This window comes from Rosa chinensis, chromosome 2 (genome assembly GCF_002994745.2).
Source record: "Rosa chinensis cultivar Old Blush chromosome 2, RchiOBHm-V2, whole genome shotgun sequence".
Lineage (NCBI taxonomy): Eukaryota > Viridiplantae > Streptophyta > Magnoliopsida > Rosales > Rosaceae > Rosa > Rosa chinensis.
The window spans coordinates 79,817,617-79,834,059 of record NC_037089.1 but is presented as its reverse complement, the minus strand read 5'-3'; the positions used below and the strand labels follow the sequence as shown (position 1 = coordinate 79,834,059).

General features: G+C 41.6%; 1 protein-coding gene across 1 annotated transcript; it reads right to left on the bottom strand.

Annotated features, from left to right (window-relative positions):
- Positions 1-13,183: 13,183 nt before the first annotated feature.
- On the bottom strand, positions 13,184-14,824 carry LOC112189629 (3-ketoacyl-CoA synthase 4). The gene has a single exon (XM_024328967.2). It carries the CDS (start codon positions 14,768-14,770, stop codon positions 13,328-13,330), a length of 1,443 nt encoding a protein of 480 aa, XP_024184735.1. The 5' UTR covers positions 14,771-14,824; the 3' UTR covers positions 13,184-13,327.
- Positions 14,825-16,443: the final 1,619 nt, after the last annotated feature.

The window sequence follows — 16,443 nt, the reverse complement described above, 5'->3', positions numbered from 1 at the left end:
ATGACAAGTTCACTTGATTAGGGTCAGCCGGCTCAAAAAGCCCTGACACTATGAGATGCTTTAAAGAAATTTTGCATATATGCTTCCAATTATCTAAGCATGCCAACTAATTGTTAGAAGTTCCAGACTTCCAGCTTACAAGTCTATCTTGCACCCTGTTATACAGCCAATTTCAATAATATATAGTAGATCATGTAAACAAACTATGGATGTGTGCTGTACTGCTATACGTGTATGTCTATCAGGTTTTTATAAGAGAGGCATTGAACACGTGGTGCCCAAAGCTCCATATATATGTCGGTATGCACAATGTAGTAGCATAACAGGGCACCTCAATGCATATATGTGATTCATAATTGTGCTACTCCAATATAATATGTTCAATGCCATGTACAGAGCAGTACACATGGACATGTTTATAGCCATTAAATTGTATATTGGCTGCATGCACCAATCTTATCAACTCTCCAATACATACGCATGTCGTACTATGATTAGTTATCAAATGGATAGTTATATATCCAGCTAACTTATTAGCGACGGTATGTATAATCCTTTGTGATTGAAAGAGCATGCCATATGTCGAGCATAATATCATCTCTACATTGACCACATGACATGATTGGCTAACTTACATACAAGCATGTATCGTTGAAATAATCAACTGTCAAAACCAATTATATATTATATCTAGCTTAATCTTGTTTGAGCTGTAATGCACATAATGCATGCTCAATCCATGCTGCTCTGTCATTCATATGTAACATGCTCATCATTGATTAATAAGTTTATACCTCAAAAGTTCAGATGAGTAGTCACCCTCTTTAGGGATTTGTATCTCACATATGTGCTCTCTTACGGCCATATCTCGTTGTCTATTAGACATGCACATTTGACACGTTAAATTCCATTGAAAATTCTTCTTTCAATTTCATTGCCAATTCGAAATTCATGTTAGAAGCATATAATCAAATATGTCATTTGTTATCAACTACTACATCGCTTATATTACTTTGTTCATCTTATCAAAGTACATATGTAAAATATACATGCAAAATACTAGTGTTGATTTTACATACTCGTGTACTAATCACCTATTTTGTTACAAGGAGGTATAATCATCAATCACCCCTCCATTTATATGGAATCATCATCCTACTAAGATACATCACCGGAGCAATGGAGAGTCATGCTTGGACAACTCCAACATGATTTGGGTACTTATATCAATACCAACCCCAACTCACTCCAAATCGGCATAATATAAGTAACTATATCTTATCTTTTATGCTCTTGCAATTAGAGCTATTGCCATGCATTTGCATGCTTTTACTACTTTTAAGCATTCTTACAAATATATCACACTTGATATGCATTTACATGCTTCTATGACTTTGAGCATGCTTACCACTTGCACCAATTTTACTAGTACACCTACTATGCTCAAGGCTGTAATGTCTCCATGATTTCTAAGCATGTTTCAATACAAAATATTATTAGCAACTACGCTACAAATACATGCTACACATGTCATGCTTCTATTTACTTGCAAAATTAAATAAACATGTGACACTCACTTAAAACAAACTATGTCACGTCTAGAACCTTGTGACACTTATGACTTAATTAAACATGCTCGGATAAACACTTGCAAAGGTTACGACTCGCTTGGGTATCGAGCATGGCTGCGACTTGCTTGAGCCACGTCCCGCATGCTCGCACAGCGCCTATTCGCTCAACTACACCCAACTTGCTTGAACACAACCTAACTCGCTCAAACATATCCAACATGCTTTAATTAAAGTTCCAAGTTCACAAGGCTTCATACTATTCACCGAGAGCTACTCCCAAAATTTTATATGGACACCCATATATCACACTTGCAATTATCTAGTATGCATGTCACATGGCCATAAGATCCATATATTATTGCTATACTTATTTGGCATTGTTCATACAATTACAAACTTTACACATACTCTATTCGTAAATATATGGTCTAGCCTCCGGGCACCATACTTTGTCAAACTTTCCCCACGGGAAAAAGACCCAAACGGATCTAGACCACGAGTCTATGGTCCACAACCAACCGCCAAGCGGTAAGGCAATGCCTCATAATGACACTGACCGCTACGCGACATTGCAGTCAAGCTTTTCTCTTCCGGGAAAGAGTAAAGGGATTAGTTAATGTAGCCCACGGCAGCCATTGATTCGGCAGTTAATCCCCGACGCTTGGGTATCAAAGATTAGGTTCGCTACCTAACACCCACTGCTTAAACGCAGCTCCCCTTATCAACCAATTTTCCGACTATACGGAGATCTATAGCCAGGAGTTGGGGACTCCTCGTAGGGCCTAGTAGGGGGCCCACCCGAAAGGCATAAGAGATCGCTCAGACCAATTCTAGATGGACGACGCACTTGCACTAATTATGCTCGCAATACGACATAAAGCTACGCCTTGGTATCAACCCCGCAAGAAAACCCTCCTAGATTGGGGACTTCGGGGACTTGTACATACAGCCCAGCATAATTAGCAACGGTCCCGCTCATGCCTCAGGGCATCACAGCCGAGATTTCACGCTCTTGCCTCAGCGGCATCTCCGAGCTTTCACACTCTTGCCTCAGGGCATCACCTATGAGATTCCCGCTCACGAGCTCCGTGCTCACGCCTTCGCGGTAATCTCGAGCTTCGCTCTCACGCCTTCACTGCACCCCGAGTTTCGCGCTCACACCTTCACGGCACCCCTAGCTTCCCGCTCAGGCCTTCGCGGAAATCCCGAGCTTCCCGCTCACGAGCTTTGCGCTCACGCCTTCACAACACCCTGAGCTTCCGCTCACTCCCTTGCGGCAACCCTGAGCTTCTCGCTCACTCCTTCGTGGCATCCACGAGCTTCAGCTCATGCCTTCCCAGCAACCCCCGGGCTTCCTGCTCATGTCTTCCAGGAAACCATCGAGCTTCCCCCTCATGCCTTCTCGTCACCCATCGAGCTTCCCACTCATGCCTTCCCGGCAACCATCAAGCTTACCGGTCATGCCTTCCCGACGACCATCGAGCTTCCCGCTCATGCCTTCCCGGCAACCATTGAGCTTACCGGTCATGCCTTCCCGACGACCATCGAGCTTCCCGCTCATGCCTTCCCGACTTATCGGTCATGCCTTCCTGAAGACCATTGAGCTTACCGGTCATGCCTTCCCGACGACCATCGAGCTTCCCGCTCATGCCTTCCCGGCAACCATTGAGCTTACCGGTCATGCCTTCCCGACGACCATCGAGCTTCCCGCTCATGCCTTCCCGACAACCATCTAGTTTCCGGCTCATGCCTTCCCAGCAACCATCGAGCTTCCCGCTCATGCCTTCCCTGCACCCATCGAGCTTCCCGCTCATACCTTTCCGACACCCATTGAGCTTCCCGCTCATACCTTCCCGGCACCCGTCGAGCTTCCCGCTCATGCTTTCCCGACAACCCTGAGTTTTATGCTCACGCCTTCCTGGCATTCTCGAGCTTTACACTCATATCCCTTCGAAATAATACACAATGAAATGTTGAATTCTTCTACCATTTGTCATTTTCCCCAATACGAGCGAAAACCAAACAAACACAAGCATTTGCGTATTCATCGTTCACGAAATTACAAACGCTTGCCTTCATGGCACTCATGCAACTTACATCTCATTAGCGTAACCTCGTCAAACTCAACCTCGTTTATTTCCTTGCGCGCGTCACACATTTTTCATATGCAATCCATATGCTCACACGACCATATACGCTCTCGAGTCTATACGTCATAACTGATTGTACTCGACGACATTCACATGTATACCTCAATATGTATCATGCACCTCGTACATTCGTATATGCCAATGCATATCAACGCAACTCACATATGTTGCCCAATACAACAAGCATTCTACATATGAGCGCTTTTGCCTTTGATGTGTAGGTTAACGAGCCTCTTCTTGCTTACGGAGTTCGGGGACTTGTAGGGGCTACGCGCCTCTCAGACATTGTTTATGCTTGATGACTTCATGATTATAACTCCCCAACCAAGAAGCTCCTCTTACTTGGGGACTTCAGGGACTTGTAGATACCTCTACTAGCAAGCTACTTTGCTACATCACCAAGCATAAGTAACACCCTCTTTGAGGGGCCCACAAGCCATGGTGGGGCCCAACCGAGACATGCATCCCGTCGGCCGATGTCCAAGCTACGCCACGGTAGTCGGAAGCGCCCAATACCTCGCCGGGAAGCCACCTTCCCGGCCTTGCCAACATGCCTCCACAATATGGCTTTCTAGACTATAATAGTGGCTTTAGCATCCCACATTGGAAAACAAGTGTAAGAGGGGAGGCTTCCTTACATATGAAAGGGACCTCCACTCACTTAGATCACCACTCCATTATACACTTTGTAATCCCAACACACATACTACAACATTCAAGTGGACGTAGTTTCCCGCTAAGTCGGGAAACGAACCACTATACTTCTCGTGTGTCTCTCTTCTCTCTCATTCTCTACGTTAATTAGATCCCCATGGATCCAAACATTAATAGTATCGTATTATTATTCGATGTCATGGACATGGTTTAGTTCCGAACTTTATTATTTTTCAGTGTGTTTCCTAGATAGTTGGAATGTCTTGTTGATAGTGGCACCACACATACTATATTGCGACATAGACAACTATTTCTATGGATGACGCCTAGTCGATCTTCAGTGACTACGATGGCTGGACCATCACAATTGATTCATGGTCGAGGACCAACTCAATTTATGTTGCCAAATGGCACAAGTATTAATGTCACCGAAGCTCTATATTCTCCTAGGGCTGGAAGAACCCTATTGAGTTTTAAAGATATAAGAGCCAATGGTTTTCATGTGGAAAAACATTGTGAGAATGGATAAGAGTTCATTTGCATCACCTCTAATGACTACGGACATAAACGAGTATTAGAGAAACTTATGTGTCGCTCTATTGGGTTGTATGCAACCAATATTCAAAATACTAAATCCAACAATGTCATGAGAGATGACTTATGGGATTCTGACACATATAGGCTTTGGCATGACCGTTTGGGACACCCAGGTCGTGATATGATGATTCGTATATTAAAGACTTCACACGAACATCCATTTTTCAAAATGAAAAGAAGTCAGAATCAAAATTTGATCCAAGGTAGGACTGGCGCCGCCTACCCCCTGCGGCCCAAAAGTGGTATTGACGCCACCAATATCTCCTTGGTTCCTTTTTCTACTTCTAAAGTCAATTGTGACTTCGTGACTCAACCGGATACTTCCCTAGTTGCTTCTAAAGCCCATCATTTGTTTTGCAAAGCCTGCTCTTTAGCAAAATTAGGATTGAGACCATCCTATGCAAAGGACACTAAGGAAAATATTCCATTCTTACAATGAATCCAAGGTGATATTTGTGGACCTATTCAACCAACTTGCGGACCATTTAGATAATTTATGGTGTTGGTTGATGCATCGACACGATGGTCACATGTCATGCTATTGTCTACAAGAAATGCTGTATTTGCTAAACTCCTAGCACAAATCATTAAATTAAGTGCTCACCACCCTGATCATCCCATTAAGTCAATTTGTCTTGATAATGCTCGACAGTTTACATAAAAAACGTTTGATGACTATTGCATGTCCATTGGGATTGAGGTTGAACACCCTGTTCCTAATGTTCACACCCAAAATGGTCTCGCAGAAGCTGCCATTAAAAGACTTCAAATGGTCGCTAGAGCATTGGTCATGCGCACCAATCTCTCTGTTTCTGCTTGGGGCTATGCAATATTGCATGCAGCTGTGCTAATTAGTCTAAGGCCTACTGCCACTCAACCCTTTTCTACGTCCCAGATGGTTACTGGATATGAGCCTGATGTCTCACACTTATGCATATTTGGGTGTACAGTTTATGTACCAATTATGCCGCCACAGAGCACCAAAATGGGTCCTTAAAGACGATTAGGCATTTATGTTGGATATGACTCTCCAATCATTATCCGCTACTTAGAACCCTTGACAGGCGATCTATTTACCGCTAGATTTGTGGATTGTCACTTTGATGAGACAGTCTTCCCGTTGTTAAGGGGAGATAGGAACAATAATGTTCAACAGGAATGACAGGGGTTGTCGTGGTCTGTCCCCACTTTGTCTCATCTTGATCCCCGAACCGCACTGTCCGAAATTGAAGTGTGGAGAATTCTCAATCTTCAGAACATAGCAGACTCTATGCCTGATGCGTTTTTTGACATCGCTAAAGTGACAAGATCACATATACCTGCTGCAAACTTGCCTGCAATGATTGATGTCCCTAAAAATCATGGACATGGCGCCACCCTTAGGGGTATTGGCCATGGCGCCGCCACCACTAATAGTGATGTTAATGTGGCTCAGGCCGGGCTCCCAGCAAGGAAACTTGGGAGGCCCAAAGGTTCGATGGATTCTCACCTGAGAAAGAAAGTGAGTTTGGCACAGAAAGATCCATTAATCATCGACATAAATAACCCGTCTCATGAAGATATTCCGGATTATGGTTATGTCCAAGAGACATCATTGAGGGACGCTCCAATGTTAGAACCAATTCCAGGGAATAGGGAGATCTCCATGAATTATAGTAGTGTACATGAGACATTGAATCGAGATTCTATTATCCTTGATGATGTGTTTACATATTCTGTTGCTCAAGGAATTATATAACACGATGATATCGAACCTCGCTCCGTTGAAGAATGTCAACGAAGATCAGACTGGCCTAAATGGAAAGATGTGATCCATGTTGAATTTGATTCACTAACAAAGAGACAGGTATTTGGGCCTATAACGCTAACACCCCCAAGTATAAAGCATGTTGGCCATAAATGAGTCTTTGTTAGAAAGCGTAATGAGAAAAATGAGGTTGTTAGATACAAAGGCCGCCTTGTGGGGCAAGGTTTCTCACAACGCCCTGGAATCGACTACAAGGAGACATATTCTCCCTTAATGGACGTTATAACGTTCCGCTACCTTGTCAGTTTGGTAGTTTCTGAAAAACTTGACATCCATCTTATGGATGTGGTTACAGCATATCTCTATGAGGATCTAGATTCAGAGATATATATATGAAGGTTCCATATGGACTTCAATTACCCAAGTCAAGTGGCTCTAAACCAAGGAGCGCGTTTTTAGTAAGATTGAGACGCTCACTATATGGATTGAAACAATTCGGACGGATGTGGTATAACTGTCTAAGTGACTACTTGATTAGGAAGGGATATGTCAACAATGAAATATGCCCATGCGTGTTTATAAAGAGGACAAGTTCCGGATTTGCAATTGTAGCAGTTTATGTCGATGACATGAACCTAATTGGAACTCTAGATGAGTTAAAGGAAACTGCTAAGTACTTGAAGTCCGAATTTGAGATGAAAGATCTTAGGAAAACACGGTTTTTCCTCAGACTAGAACTCGAGCACCGTATTGATGGGATTATGATCCATCGGTCAGCATATACTCAAAAATTATTAAGGCGCTTTAATGAAGATAAAGCAAACCTGTGAGTACTCCCATGATCGATCGTAGTTTTGAGCCTGAAAAAAAATCTGTTTTGTCCAAAGGATGAGGACGAAGACTTATTAGAGGCTGAAATGCCCTATCTATGTGCAATAAGCGCATTATTGTACTTAGCTCAATGCATAAGACCGGACATCTTATTCGCAGTGAACTTGTTAGCTCGACACAGTTCTGCGCCAACACGCAGCCATTGGATTGGCATAAAGACAATCTTTCGATACTTGAGAGGTACGATTGATATGGGCTTGTTCTATCCCTATAGAGAGAAAAGGAAAAACGCCACAAGGCAAAATGCCACATTCCGTGCTCCTCCTCCCTTCCATCAAAATGACAACGATGTCTTGATGGGTTTTGCTGATGCAGGGTATCTCTCTGACCCTCACAAAGGTCTCTTCCAAACGGGTTATGTCTTTACCATGGGAAGCACTGCGATATCTTGGAGGTCTACAAAGCAGACCCTTATTGTTACTTCCTTAAATCATGCAGAGATTATCGCTCTACATGAAGCCGTGCGAAAATGCATATGGCTAAGGTCTGTAGTTAGACACATTCGAGGAACTAGTGGTTTGAAGTCTACCACAGATAAAGCTACATGCATTTATGAAGATAATGTAGCTTGTATTAATGAAGTTAGGTTTCATCAAGGTCAACAACACCAAGCATATATCGCTTAAGTTCTTTTACAATCAGCAACAACAAACACTTCTAAATATTGAAGTGAATCAAATCCGTTAAGAGCATATTGTAGCAGACTTGTTTACCAAGTCCTTACCTAAATCCACATTCGAGAAACATGTGAAGAGCATCGGATTAAGAAAGTTATCCGAACTCCCATAATTGTAGAAATCAGGGGGACACCTTGACATCAGGGGGAGGTATGATGTCTACATGTTCGATCTCAAAGAGTGAAGGATGTGTTGTGCTCTTTTTGCCCTTCGACCAGGGTTATTTTTGTCCCATAGGGTTTTTGTTACCTGGCAAGGTTTTTAGTGAGGCAACGATCAAAGCTTCATCACCGAGTTTGAGTAGCACAAGGGGGAGTGTTGAAGGATGTCGACTACTCCACATTCACGCGCGTTGTGCTCTTTTTCTCCTTCGACCAAGGTTGTTTTTTCCCACAGGGTTTGTATTACTTGGCAAGATTTTTGACAAGACAACTTAGAAGCGCATAGCAGATGCAACACTATTGACATGGAATATCCAAGGGGGAGTGTTGTGAATGATAATAACTATTCATGCAATATGTATTGCTTAATGTATGCGATTGACAGACTCGTAATGTTTGCTATTGACAGACTCGTAATGTTTGCTATTGACAGACTCGTAATGTATACGATTGACAGACTCGTAATGTATGCAATTGACATACTTGTAATGTGCGATTGATTAGTATAGCTATTATGTATTGCCTTTTGTATACATGATGTAACCTTATATAAACCCCATGGTGAGATGAATACAATATAGTTTTCCAATTCTCTACAACAATGTTATGTTTTTCTCTAGTAAAAGAATCATTGCTGTCAAGGGAAAAAGTTGGGTATTTGATTGCTTTGATTATTGAAAAAAAAAACGTTAGTGGGATGACCAAGTTCATTAAAAAGAGAACAAATTAGATCAATTAGATCTAATATTATCTTCTTGAAAGGGTTTTATTCATTATAGTACGTTTTCCACAGTTTTTATTCAACAATGAAAAACATGATATTTTCTACATTAGAATGAAAAAGACTAGGATTTGTGTGATTGTGTGTATTGGTATATCTACTCTTAAAATAAAGGGGATATGATCTTTTACCCAATTTTGGAGTTAATTAACCCCACTTGCCCAAACGCTCTAAGAGATTGCCCACTTACCCAAACACTCTAAGAGATCATTTCCCTAATACCCAATTAATTATTATTTTTTATTTTTTATATATTTATTTTTGGGACTTTTTCACCCTCTCCTTCTTTGTCACTTAATTAGAGAGAGAAATTGGAGACCTTGCCAGACTCCTGTTACCAGTGGCCGGCCGTGGATTCCGATGATCAAACTCTAGCGACCGGTGACTAGAATCCGGCTATCGGAATCCGGAATCCTGTAACCGGTCACCGGAATCCCGAATCCGGCTACCAGACTGGTGACCGGATTCCAGCGTCTGATTTTACTGCCCGTAATAATACCCAGTAATCATGTTATTGCCCCCCAGTAATCATATTATTGCCCCCCTCCACAATACTCATATTATGGCTCCCCAATAATCATATTATTGCCCTCCAGTGAGTTGCATCAACTCCCAAAACCAAAATGAATATACTAGAGGCACAATTGATCAATTTATATGTTCAATTCTACATTTTTTCCCCCTTCCCCATTCTTGGAGCTCACAGTTTACCCAAAAAAAAATAAAAAATCATCTACTCGTCATCCTACACTTTACCCTACCTCCACTGCGGCACCAAAATCCAGACTCTCCTCCCCAATTAATCACTCACCGTTGCTTCATCTCCGGATTCCGAAGGCTATACATCGGTCAACCTGATTTTGGGTCTGGACGACGAGTCGGTGATTATATACGTCGTCGATCGGTTTGTTAACTTGACTTTCTTGGAGGCTGAAGAAGCTCCAGCGTCGACTCTGATCGCTGCAATTTCGGGTCAGCCACACCGGCCGTACAGGTCGGTTGCAGATCTGCTGAGGAATGACCTCCATGGATGGACGCCGCCGTCCAGTCCCCAACGCCTAACTCCTGACGAACCGCAGTCCAATCTGCGTCCAGTGAAGATGGTAGTGAACTCTGCCTCTTCGAGTCGACAGAGATGGTGGTCACTCGCTCAGTCAACGCGACCTGGGAAGAGAGAGAGAGAGAGAGAGAGAGAAGTTTGTAGTTTATTAATTAGATTTGGGGTAAAAATGTCACTTGCGTTTAAATTGGGTAAATGGGGTTAAAAAACTCTTAGTTGAGCAAGTGGGCAATTTTTAGGCTAAAATTGGGTAAGTGGTCACAGCCCCTAAAATAAATAGGGAAAAAGATGCAAACAGTACCTGACATTTGGCCCATTAGTAACTTTGGTACTTGACAAAAAAAAAAATCACTTTGGTACCTCAAGTTTGAACCACGACCCAGCATTAGTATCTGGACCGTTAACTCTGCTTAACTCCGTTAAGGAGATTGCCAGCTGTCATATTTTAAAGGGTATTTTCGTCTATTTGTATCTTAATTAATTTTTTTTTTCTTTAAGCATTTTTTCCTCTTTCTCTCTCTCTCTCTCCCTCTCCTTTCTTATCTTCTTCTTCCCTCTCTCTAGATCAACCTGCAAATTCTTCCCCAAATGGTGAGAATGGATAAGGCGGTGGTGGACTCTCACGACGGTGCTCAACACGACGACGGCGTATGGGAGGTCGGAGGAGCTTGACGACGAAGAAATAGTGACGGAGATAGCGAGGCTGAAGCAGGAGCAGAGGAGCTTAGAGGAAGAGGTGGAGAATATGAGCAAGAGATTGGAGGCGACGGAGAGAAAACCGTAGCAGATGATGGCGTTTCTTCAGAGAGTCGCTGAGGATCCCGAGATTTTGCCACGTATGATGCTGGAGAAGGACAGGAGACTCGCGGAGGGTTTGGGGGGACAAGAAGTGTCGGTTGGTGATAGCGTCCACGTCGTCCACGTCATCATCGGGGATGGGGGCGACGGCTTCCGTGAAGACTGAGGATGAAGTTGACGGGGCAATGGGGGTGATTTCGTCGCCGGAGACGGGTTTTGAGATGGAGAGCTTTTCTCGGGGGTCGACGTCACCGGAGGCGTTGATGGAGCAGGGGTGGTAGAGCCAGAAGCGGGTTGTGGGTCGGAATCGGAGTGATAAGGAGTTGTATGGTAATTTTACGCTGGTGGGCAAGCTGCAGGCTTGCTGCGTTGGGTGAGCTGCGCAGGCGCTGGACACGGGGCTGCTGATGCGGGGGCAGTAGTGCGGAGGGCGACTGGGTGAGGCTGGGCAGCAATTGGGCAAGGCAAGAGACTGGGTGAGGCTGGGCAACGCTCGACCTGGTGTGCTGGTCTGGCTGGCTGTGGAGCTTCACGACAGGGGCTGTTGCAAGGAGGGTGGGGCTGGAGATGAGGAGGCACGGGGCTGCTAGAAGATTTTATTTTTGTTTTTTTTGTTTAGGGTGGCGGCAATCTAGGGTTTTGGTTTTTGTGGAGGAGGGGTGGTGGGGCAGAAGCGCCGGCGAGAGGAATGAGGGTTCTGGTGGTGGTGGTGGATGGTCGTTGATAATGGTTAAGGGAAGAGAGAGAGAGATAGAGAGAGAAAGAGAGATCTGGAAGAAGAGGTTAAAATATATATATATATATATATAAATATATAATGAATTAAATATGAAAGGACGAAATTACCCTTCAATATATGCCACTTGTCAGACGCCGTTATTGAGTTAACGGCTCCAGGTACTAAAGTTGGGTCGGGGTCCGAACTTCGGGTATTAAAGTGATATTTTTTTTTGTCAGGTACTAAAGTTACTAATGGGTCAAATGTCAGGTACTGTTTGCATTTTTTTCCCAAATAAATAATAATCTTGTGCACATTTAGAAACAAATAAGATCCATTTTATTTGGTATTTAACCGAACTATTAAATTTTTTTTTTTATTCATTCTATATTGATTAATAATTAGAGCTTTCTTCACTCATCTGTAAATCTTAGTATTTTTTAGTATTTATTATTGTTGGTTAGTAAATTAGTATCATTATTTACTATTGAGGATCGATGAATTTCTTTATTGTTAGCATATGACACAATCTATCATCATCACTAAGAGATATAACAACCCTAAAGGTCAATGATATATTTGTTTTTGCTTTGATATCACTTTAAATTGTGTTGAGGTGACACACTAAACTCTTATTATTGATTTTGGAGTCAATAATATTCTAAATTATTGACGTTCAGTAACATTATTTGCCATTGAGGGTCAATAGCATTGTTGCTACTAAGGGTCAGTAGCATTGTTGCTATTGACAGTAGCCTTATTTAGTATTGAGGATCAATATCATTATTTCTTATAGGCTTTTCTAGTTCATTATACAAATAAGGCTTTTCTTATTCATGCCTTTCAATATTTGTTGCTAATGGGTACTAGCATTACTTGTTAGCGAAGGTCAATAACTTTACTATCGAGGGCATATAATCACTTGTTGTTTGGGATCAGTAACAAATAACTATTGAGGGTCAATAATTTTGTTTGCTATAAACTTCTAGTTCATAGTCTATTTTATGCCCTATTATTCTCTTTCTTTTTTCCAAAAGAACTATATTTAACAGTAATTTGGAGTTCCATACTACTTTTTGTTTATAAAATGGGTTGGTACTATACTATCTTATTTGTTAAAAGTGGAAAAATGATCAACACTGAAACTGGGGTCTATGTCTCTTAAAGTTGATTAGAGTCTGAAATTTTTTTAATTCGTTATATTCAAAAGAGAAAAAAAAGACAAATAAAGCTGACAAGTGAGTTTGACCGAAACAGTGGTAATTTTGTAATTTTCATTAACTTTATAGACAAAAGTGAAAACCATATTACTTGCGTCAGCAATACCGTATCCGCATGGGAAATCTGTTGATAGCTTTTGCGCATGGTAGTAAAAGACTGAGCCAAGAAATTCACTCTGCATGCAGTAGCATGCATTTGTCATAAACATCACTAAGAAACATAAATAACACTGACTGCAGATAGAGTCTTAATTATTTCACCCAAATTAATAATACAGTGGTGTATGGTTGAGCTCGCGCTGCTAGAGAACAGTCTGCACCGGATACCTATGAATGCAATCTTCCCAAGGGCTACTGGGAGAAGGTTTCGCTTTCCGGAGAGCCTCCCAGACTACACTGTTACACTTGAATCCACTTCCGAGCGCAATCTGCCACACACGGTTCCCCTTTTGTATCCTCCCCTTTGCCTCGGTGTAAGCCAACTCATACCAAATCGAGCTAGAGGAGGTGTTACCAAACCTGTGGAGTGTCATCCGTGACGCCTCAACATGAACTGGTAGAAGCTTCAAATTCTTCTCAAGCTCATCAATCACAGACCTTCCACCAGCATGGATGCAAAAATGATCGAAAACGAGTTTGAAATTCGGGATGTAAGGGTTGACTTTCGCATTGAACAACTTGTTTGCAAGGACAGTAGCAATGAAGAGAAGCTGGTCGCTTATAGGTAGGACAAGAGGACCGAGCAAAGCTGTGATATTAGTCTTGAGCGCTACACCAGCAATCGCCATGAGCTCCTTCGACAACGAAACCCCAGCTTTGCCAGCATCGTCCTCCTCTTGATAAGCACACCTATATGCCCTATCATTCGAGCCCATATGATTCCTCACGATATGCACAAGCTTGTACTTGGCCCTACACATATCAGATGATTTGTTCGAGAGCAAAACCGCAGACCCACCCACACGAAACAAACAATTTTGTACTAACATGGATTTCTTGTTCCCAAGGTACCCATTTTTAGTAATATTCTCAGTGCTAACAACAACTGCATAAGTGTTCTTTTGAACTTGCAACAGGTCCTTAGCAAGATCTACAGCTATAACTCCAGCACTACATCCCATACCTCCCAAATTATAACTCTTAATACTTCCCCTCAATTTGTACTTATTAACAATCATAGAAGATAATGAAGGAATTGGATTAAACAGACTAGAATTCATAACAACAATCCCAATGTCTTTAGGATTGACATTAGTATTTGCAAATAGATTATCCAACGCTCCAAAAATCACCTGCTCCGCCTCCTCACGCGCTGCCGCCATTGACAGCCTCGGCGGAATGAAATGCATTGCTTCAGGGAGATATGTCTGCTCTCCAAGGCCAGACCGCTCAAGAATCTTGTGCTGAAACTCGAGGGAGGACTCATCAAAGGCCCCGGTCAATCTGGACTGATTAATAAACTTCTGGTAGTTCATTTTCAAATTGTTAGGGGGCTTATAGCACGAGTAGTCTACGAGGTAAACCGATTTGGGTCGAGTCATAATGTAAATGGTGGAAGCCAAAACAAGAATAGCAGAGCTAGTGATGACACTAACCAGATTATAACAGAGTTGGAGTCGGAGCTGATGAATGTGATCTAGATTCATCTGAGAGGCTTCAATTACAATGACTGCTATTACAAGAATTAACAAGAGTTTCAAGAGGTTGGTTGTCAAGAAATGGGAAGCCAACTTCACATACTTCATGTTGACACTATTTGAGAAATCTTATAGCAACTATGATGGATGTGAACATTCTGAACTCCTGCATTGTCAATATATAGAGTTATAGATTGAGAGCTCATGAATGATTTCTAAAAAGGGCAGTGATTGGGTGTCACGTCATGTAAACAAATACAAATTTTATTTTCAATTCCACATAATATATCTTTCCACGTCATAATCTTGCAACACCAACTTTACATTTTTATAAATTCTTTTAGATTTTTAGGGGTGAATTAATGACATTAATAAATTTAATTAGGTGACGGAAAAAAAAATGCGTGTTAGTAGCAACCATTAATTATTTTTCTTCTTATTCAAAAAAAAAATTTATTTTTCTTCATTTAATTAAATTTTTTTCTATAATTTTTCTTTTGAACTACCATTAATATAATTTTTCTTGATTTAGGTGTGTTAATGGAAGTTCTATAATTATAACGTTTTTTAGAAGGGTCATTAGCCAAACCTGCATCTGCATTTCTATGCACTGCCATGGCCTGGCTCGAAGAGTTTGATAAGGTTAGAGCTCCCTCAAATACTCCGAAGCAAATTGTAAAGCAATCTTGGAAGCCCGCTGGAGACAACTATGTCAAGATCAATGTGGATGGAGCATTCTTACCCTCGATACAACATGGAGGGATTGGTGGAGTGGTTCGAGGATCTGGGATCACTTTCTAGCAGCTTTTGCACATTACATCACCCATGTGTCCTCTGCTAAACATGTTGAGCTAATGGCTATAAGGGAAGGGCTGGACTTGGCAGTACAATTACAGTTGTCACTTGTTATTGTCGAAACGGATTGCCTAGCAGCTATACAAGATCTTACTCACTCTGGAGCAGGTGAGTTTGCTAGCCTCATTGATCACATACTAGAAGTCAAGAAGCTATTGCCGAATGTGAACATTAACTATGTGCCTAGACAATGTAACAGGGTCACACACCGATTGGCTGGTCTAGGTTTCGAGTCTCATCTCAAAGAAGCTTGGTACTCTCAAGCTCCATCTTGTATTTCTGATCTCCTAATATCCGATTGTACCCATCAGAGCTAAGACTCTTTGACAATGAAACTCTCCCCCTTCAAAAAAAAAAAAAAAATATTGATTTAGGTGACATCAAATAGACATTAACTTTTCTTTTCAAATAAATTAATTCGGTCCAAAAAAATATAGCATTAATAAATTGAATGGAATACACACACACACACACACACACACACACACACAAAATTTCTCAGGTAAGGATATCCTTACCTAAGCTTACGGAACAAATTTCCAGTTTTTGGCCACTTTTCGATCACATATTTACATCTTAACTGTTCAGTCTTAGGTCCTAATGTATAGATCAACTCTGCAAAATTTTAGCCAAATTGATGATCGTTAAAGCATCCAAAACTGCAATTTACACGAACGAATTGAATCTGTCGAACCGTAACCGTTCATGTACATTGTTGTAATTTGCAGTTTTGAATGTCTTAACGATTATCAATTTCGCTGGAATTTTGCAGAGATGATCTATATATTAGAACCTAAAAACTGAACGGTTAAGATGTGAATATGTAATCAAAAAGTGACAAAAAACTAGAAATCCGTACCAAAGCTTAGGTAAGGATGTCCTTAGCCAAGAAGGACTGTACACACACACACACACACACACACACA

What these genes read in the sequence shown, in the direction of transcription:
- LOC112189629 (XM_024328967.2), bottom strand. Translation starts at nt 14,770, where the DNA reads ATGAAGTATGTGAAGTTGGCTTCCCATTTCTTGACAACCAACCTCTTG.